Raw genomic sequence first — 6,648 nt, forward strand, 5'->3', positions numbered from 1 at the left:
AAAAAAAAAAAAAAAAAAAAAAAAAAAAAAAAAAAAAAAAAAAAAAAAAAAAAAAAAAAAAAGTAAATTCCGTCACCTCGCGGTAACGGCGTTTACCCAGTTCTTCATACCCGAGTGCCTTCAGCCAATCCCGTAACGGTAGGAAATTTTGGCGGTAAAAGAACCTAACGTATTCCACGCGTCGCTCTCACATTGGTTGGGAATGTATGTATGTATGTCGGCATGGTGTCATGACATGTTGTTGTTTTTCCCGCGCGAGACCACTCTAAAGGGTTTCCCTGGAAGAGTGAGAAGGCCGAAAATGTTTAAGAGAGAGAAGCGAACGAGGGAAATTCTGAGAGAACAAGCGACAGAGTGAGAAAGATAGGGTTCAGAGTTACGCCCTTCAAGAATCCTCATTTGATTCAGTCTCCACGAAGAAATCAGGCCATTGGTAGGGTTTCTTTACTGGATCTGCAGGTTGGTGGGAGTTCAATTAGAGATCCGAGCGATTTCTTGAAGACTGTGACAAGAAATTTCACTCCGTTTCTTTTTTCTCGTTCTTCTTAAGGTGCGTTTTTATCCCTTCTACCGCCGAATGGCATGGTGCTTCCGGCACTATGAGTTTATCGGTAACTGGTCAATCATTCGATATAAACTCATTTCCATTTTTTTTCATATGGGCGTTTTGGAGGGAATAGAGGTGATTAGAAGTAATTGGTCGCGGATTCGCTGAGAAAACGAGTATGGAACTTCCTGTTGGTGTAGTATCCCTACTCGTTCGATGAACATGGGGGAGGGGGGTGGGCGCTAGAAGAATGGTTTTTACTGTAGTCTTCGCATTTTTGAACTGCTGTTATTGGCGCCCAAATTACTAGCTTTGGAACATTTGTTCTTACAGTTCGAATTTCCTAGGGCTGTATTCATGGAAAACGTGGAGGAAACGAAGCCATCAGTTACAAACATTTGCCTTCCTGATGGCGTAACAGACACCGCTGAAGTTCAATTTTCAGAAATTTGTGAGGTGTTTTTTCTCTCCTTAATGTCTTCCAATTTTTATTCTTTTGTGAATGCGTCCATTCATTTACATCAACTTCTACTGTATTTCATTCTTGACTGCAGAACGGATTACGTCTGGACGAAAATTATTGCAATCAAGCTTTGAAGTTATATAGAGAGACCAAGCACCTTTTGGTGGCAAATATATCAGCAATTGGGAGTGGAATTGTATATTTTTTTAGAATCTTCAAGGTTGATTCTTTCTTCCTTTTGAGAAAATTTCCATTGAATCTAATCGAGTTCTACTTTAACAGCCCGAAGAAGCCAACCGATTTTGGTCCGCCTTTGTTTTGTATTCCGTGAAGAGGCTGACAGATAAGAATTCAGAGAGTTCACATCAGGGATCTGAGAACAACAGCTTCACGTTATGCCACATATTGAGAGTTTGCAAGCTGAAGTACGTTATTATTGATACTGTTTTTTATTTTTATTTTAAACTTGTTTTTCTCACTTCTATCTGTATAGACTTTAATTTTTTTAATTTTTTTCCCCTGCTTATCATACAGCATTGTAGAATTTTTTAAAGAGCTTCCTCAGTTTGTTGTAAAAGCTGGTCCAGTATTAAGTAATCTTTATGGTGCAGATTGGGAGAATAGACTAGAGGTACAGTAATCTTAGGCATATATTTTGAGGGATTATTTATAATGTCATTATGTATTTCTTTGAATTGTCACTTATGGTTTTTCTTGTATATTTTCATTTAAGCAGGCAAAGGAGTTGCAGGCTAACTTTGTTCATTTGAGCCTCTTAAGCAAGTTAGTGTTTTTTTTTTCTCTGTGGTTTGTGAGATTTGTTAGAGCCTCTACATTAGTTTTTTTTTGGTCATAGCGTCTTTTATTCTCGTTGTTTGTTTGCATTGTGCAAATTTTTATATCACGCCTATTTTTCAAGGTATTATAAGCGTGTCTACCGAGAATTCTTCTCCACCAGTGATGCTAATGTTGAAAAGCAGTCAGCTTTATCCTGTCCTACGGGTTACTTGTCTGATTACCATCGTTTTGGATGGTTGTTATTTTTGGCTCTTCGTGTACATTCTTTCAGTCGTTTTAAGGACTTGGTGACTTGCACTAATGGTTTGGTTTCCATTTTGGTGAGTTTTATTCCTCTATGAATCTATGAATGTAGTAATTAGGGATAATGGAATTGTATAATTAGCATACGTGGATCAATGTCGTTCTTAAGTTATTTTTTCCGTTGGTCAAACTTGAACACAATAATTAGTGGGCTAAAATATCAGATTTATGTAATCTAATGTTGAATATATGTACAAATGACGAAGGATTAAAATATTCGTAAATCAGAGGGCCTGACATTGATATTAAGGATTAAGCGATATCTCCAATATCTTATATAATAGAAAATTATCATATATTTATCATAATATGCATATGAATAGTAATAAGCAGATCTGTAACTTAGTTCGATAGTTAAAACAATTTAATTATTGATTTAAATGATTTTTAGGTATATCTGCATTTACAAAAATATTTGTTGATATTGATTCTATCAATATGTTCCTCAATATATTTGTAAAATTGAAATCTCGATATTGATATCGACATTGATATTTAATGCTTGCAAATGACTGCGCCCTTACTAGTATTAAACTCCTTGGCAGGCTATTTTAATTCTTCATATTCCAGTTCGTTTCAGAAAGTTCGACATTCTTGACTCGGAACGCTTTGGTAATTTTCTCTCTGTATATATTTTGTCATAGTTTTCTTGTAGTTGCTTACCGTGTTTATATTTTGTCCAGTTAAGAAAGGTGGAAAAGGAGTGGATCTGCTTGGATCACTTTGTAATGTCTATGACACCTCAGAGGTTGAACTGAGGGAAATAATGGATAAAGCAAATAGTTTGATAGAAGATATTTTGAAGAAGAAGCCGCGTTCGGCCTCTGAGTGTAATAGTAAAAGCTTGGAGAATATTGACACTGGTCAGTTCCAATGTGCTTCATTTGATGGTTTAGTTGCACTCTATTGATTTTCTGCGCCCTTCATAAAATTTCCCTTTTTCTCCTTTTGCATTTTAATGCAGAGGGCTTGATATGCTTTGAAGGATTAATGGAGGAGTTATCTCTTTCATCCAGTTTAGAAAGTCTTGAAAAGGACTATGAAGATGCAATTCATAATAAAGGTGAGCTCGATGAGCGGGTATTTGTTAATGATGAGGACAGTTTACTTGGGTCGGGTAGCTTGTCTGCAGGTGCTGTTACAATGAGTGGCTTCAAGGTATTTTCTCTTGAGTTTGCAAATTTTCCAATACTTTATTTTCTTATGTTCCTATATGGGTTATGATTTTGGTTTTAATCTCTTCAGAGGAAGTTCGACTCAATTTGCTCACCTGCAAGGACAATAACCAGTCCAATGTCACCGCTTCGCTCTCCTGGTTCACATGCCAATGGCACTCTTAATAGTGGCAACGCAAAACTTGCTGCCACGCCTGTTAGCACAGCCATGACAACGGCAAAGTGGCTCAGAACGGTTATTTCTCCGCTTCCAGCAAAACCTTCAGCGGAGATGGAGCGCTTTTTAGCCTCATGTGATAGAGATGTAACTAATGATGTCGTTCGCAGGGCACATATAATATTAGAGGCTATATTTCCAAATAGCGCTCTTGGAGAGCGTTGTATAGCTGGAAATTTACAAAGTGCGAACCTCATGGATAACATCTGGGCAGAACAGCGGCGACTAGAAGCATTGAAGTTATATTATAGAGTTTTGGAAGCAATGTGCAGAGCAGAGTCTCAGATGCTGCATGTGACTAATTTGACCTCTTTGCTGACTAATGAGAGGTTCCACAGATGTATGCTGGCTTGTTCTGCCGAATTGGTTTTGGCGACTCATAAAACTGTTACGATGTTGTTTCCTGCTGTATTGGAGCGAACTGGAATAACCGCTTTTGACCTTAGTAAGGTGATAGAAAGTTTTATTAGACATGAAGAGTCGCTTCCTAGAGAGCTGAGGCGACATCTTAATTCTTTGGAAGAACGGCTATTAGAGAGCATGGTATGGGAAAAAGGTTCATCGATGTATAACTCCCTGGTTGTTGCTAAACCTGCCCTTGCTGCAGAAATTAACCGTTTGGGTTTACTAGCTGAACCCATGCCATCTTTGGATGCAATTGCTGTTCAAATTAATTTTTCTGGTATTGGGGTATCAACCATGCCTAATTTGCAGAAGCATGAGAGTTTGCCAGGTAACGGAGTAGAGTTTTCATCTTTGGTTTATATCATTAAAATAGAATTAGTTAGCACCTGAACATGACTGGTAAAATGCAGCATTTGCTAAACATAGTCTAGTTGTCATCTTAGCACTTACAGAAATAATCAATTTTGTGTTTGTCTTGATAGATTGAAATGTTTGTGTGAGATCTCACATGGATTGAAAAGGGGAATGAAGCATTCTTTATAAGGGTGTGGAAACCTCTCCCTAGCAGACGCCTTTCAAAAACCTTGAGGGGAAGCCTGAAAGGGAAAGTCCAAAGAGGACGATATTTGCTAGCGGTGGACTTGGGCTATTACAAATGGTATTAGAGCCAAACATCGGGCGATGTGCCAGCGAGGATGTCGGGCCCCGTGGGGACGTTGGTTCCTGAAGGGGGTGGATTGTGAGATCCCACGTCGATTTGAGAGAGAAACAAAACATTCTTTATAAGGGCGTGGAAACCTCGTGCCATAGAGTTTGTCTGAGTTCAAACGTTTGCAATTTAATTTAACAAATATGTTTCTCTTATTTCACTCAACTATGAATATGGATCTTTTATGATTATCCTTCAGGTCAAAATGGGCATATAAGGTCACCCAAAAGATTGTGCACAGATTTAAGAAGTGTGCTAGTGGAACGGAATTCTTTTACTTCTCCAGTGAAGGACCGACTCCTGGCTTTCAGTAATATCAAGTCTAAGCTTCTGCCACCTCCTTTACAGTCAGCATTTGCAAGGTATAATCGACATATTTTAAGTGCTACTGCTCAAATGTCAATCTTTTGACTACTCCCTAACTATTATTTCCATGCTTTATGTCTTTATTTTCAGTCCTACTCGGCCTAATCCCGGAGGTGGTGGTGAAACGTGCGCTGAAACTGGAATTAACATATTTTTTAGCAAGGTATAAAAAACATGATTTTCTGACTACCGTGGTATCAAGATAATAAAACATTTGGGACATCCTAATTCGAAGAGTTTATGAACTTACTTGCCTTCTTACTTGAACAATGTGATTGAAGTTCTGGGAGCATGCGTGTGTTACCTGCATTTGTTATTCATTCTTGAAAATATGAGATCGCTATCTATGATTATTATTTTTCAACCATTTTCGTAATAAGTGCTTCGCATGATTTTCAACTCTTAGATCACCAAGTTGGCTGCTGTTAGAGTCAATGGTATGGTGGAAAGGTTGCAGTTATCTCATCAGATCAGGGAGAATGTCTACTGCCTTTTCCAACGGATACTCGGTCAAAAAACATCACTATTATTTAATCGTCACATCGACCAGATAATTCTTTGTTGTTTCTATGGTGTCGCGAAGGTTTGTTCTAAAGGATGTTGAAAGAGATTTTGATGCTTTTTGGTTCACTTTATTATTTTATCTTAACACAAACAATGTTGCAGATATCTCAATTGAGCCTCACGTTTAAGGAAATCATATACAACTACAGGAAGCAACCGCAATGCAAACCTCAAATCTTCCGAAATGTGTTTGTTGATTGGTCTTCAGCACGTCGTAATGGGGTAGGCTGTTTTTTTATGTTTTATTCTATTTTATTTAAAAAAGAGTTCAATGAATAACTCCTAGAATGCTCTGGATTCAGAGATCAGGACAGGATCACGTGGATATAATTACGTTCTACAATGAAATATTTATCCCTTCTATAAAACCTCTGCTCGTTGAGATTGGCCCAGCTGCATCAACCACGAAAACTGACAGAGTTCCTCAAGTCAACAACAACAACAGCAATGGTACACCTGATCATGTTTATTTAATTGTAATGATGGTGTCCTATTTGCAGTTTATTATCATTTCTTGATATGCTTTTCGGTCTTCTTGTGTCTAATGATTAGCACCGTGCCCGGGATCACCTAAGATATCGCATTTTCCAAGTCTTCCCGACATGTCTCCGAAGAAAGTATCTTCAGTACATAATGTCTATGTCTCTCCACTAAGATCATCAAAGGTATCTGTGGTGGCATGCCATTGTCACACATATTCTATCTTTGAGACGTTTTATCTGGATATAGTTCTGCGAGATCTTTCGTTTAACTTTGATTGTTCTTGTGGGTCTTTTTTTCTGTACCCACATCGATAACAAGTGACCAATTGTAAGTTGCCATGAGTTGTAGCACATGTAATATTTAACCAAGTTTTGAAAATTGTGATCAGATGGATGCGTTGATTTCACATAGTTCAAAAAGCTATTACGCTTGTGTCGGGGAGAGCACTCATGCGTTTCAAAGCCCTTCAAAAGACCTTACTGCCATAAACAACCGTTTGAATAGGTATGCTTCGTTCTATTACGTTAAGCGTTCATGTTTGATAATCATTTGATTTTTCGTTTTTTTGTAATTCGACTAAAAATTCAGAACTTTTTTTTTTTTTTTTTTTTTTTTTTT

At 37.7% G+C, this 6,648-nt stretch overlaps 1 protein-coding gene across 2 annotated transcripts in view; it reads left to right on the forward strand.

Moving 5' to 3' along the window:
- Positions 1-270: 270 nt before the first annotated feature.
- Positions 271-6,648, forward strand: part of LOC111458866 (retinoblastoma-related protein-like) — a 7,006-nt gene continuing 628 nt past the window's right edge. The window contains exons 1-18 of one of the 2 annotated variants that reach the window (XM_023101714.1): positions 271-550; positions 881-1,003; positions 1,102-1,206; positions 1,293-1,435; positions 1,545-1,641; positions 1,747-1,793; positions 1,930-2,128; positions 2,657-2,723; positions 2,795-2,974; positions 3,076-3,269; positions 3,357-4,236; positions 4,817-4,979; positions 5,074-5,146; positions 5,390-5,566; positions 5,650-5,769; positions 5,850-5,997; positions 6,100-6,212; positions 6,419-6,534. In XM_023101714.1, coding sequence (XP_022957482.1) covers positions 905-1,003; positions 1,102-1,206; positions 1,293-1,435; positions 1,545-1,641; positions 1,747-1,793; positions 1,930-2,128; positions 2,657-2,723; positions 2,795-2,974; positions 3,076-3,269; positions 3,357-4,236; positions 4,817-4,979; positions 5,074-5,146; positions 5,390-5,566; positions 5,650-5,769; positions 5,850-5,997; positions 6,100-6,212; positions 6,419-6,534 — 2,921 coding nt within the window. In that variant the 5' untranslated portion in view covers positions 271-550; positions 881-904. The remainder of the gene's footprint in view (positions 551-880; positions 1,004-1,101; positions 1,207-1,292; positions 1,436-1,544; positions 1,642-1,746; positions 1,794-1,929; positions 2,129-2,656; positions 2,724-2,794; positions 2,975-3,075; positions 3,270-3,356; positions 4,237-4,816; positions 4,980-5,073; positions 5,147-5,389; positions 5,567-5,649; positions 5,770-5,849; positions 5,998-6,099; positions 6,213-6,418; positions 6,535-6,648) is intronic. The other variant, XM_023101712.1, reaches the window with a different exon arrangement.

This window comes from Cucurbita moschata, unplaced genomic scaffold, assembly GCF_002738365.1.
Source record: "Cucurbita moschata cultivar Rifu unplaced genomic scaffold, Cmos_1.0 Cmo_Scf00021, whole genome shotgun sequence".
Lineage (NCBI taxonomy): Eukaryota > Viridiplantae > Streptophyta > Magnoliopsida > Cucurbitales > Cucurbitaceae > Cucurbita > Cucurbita moschata.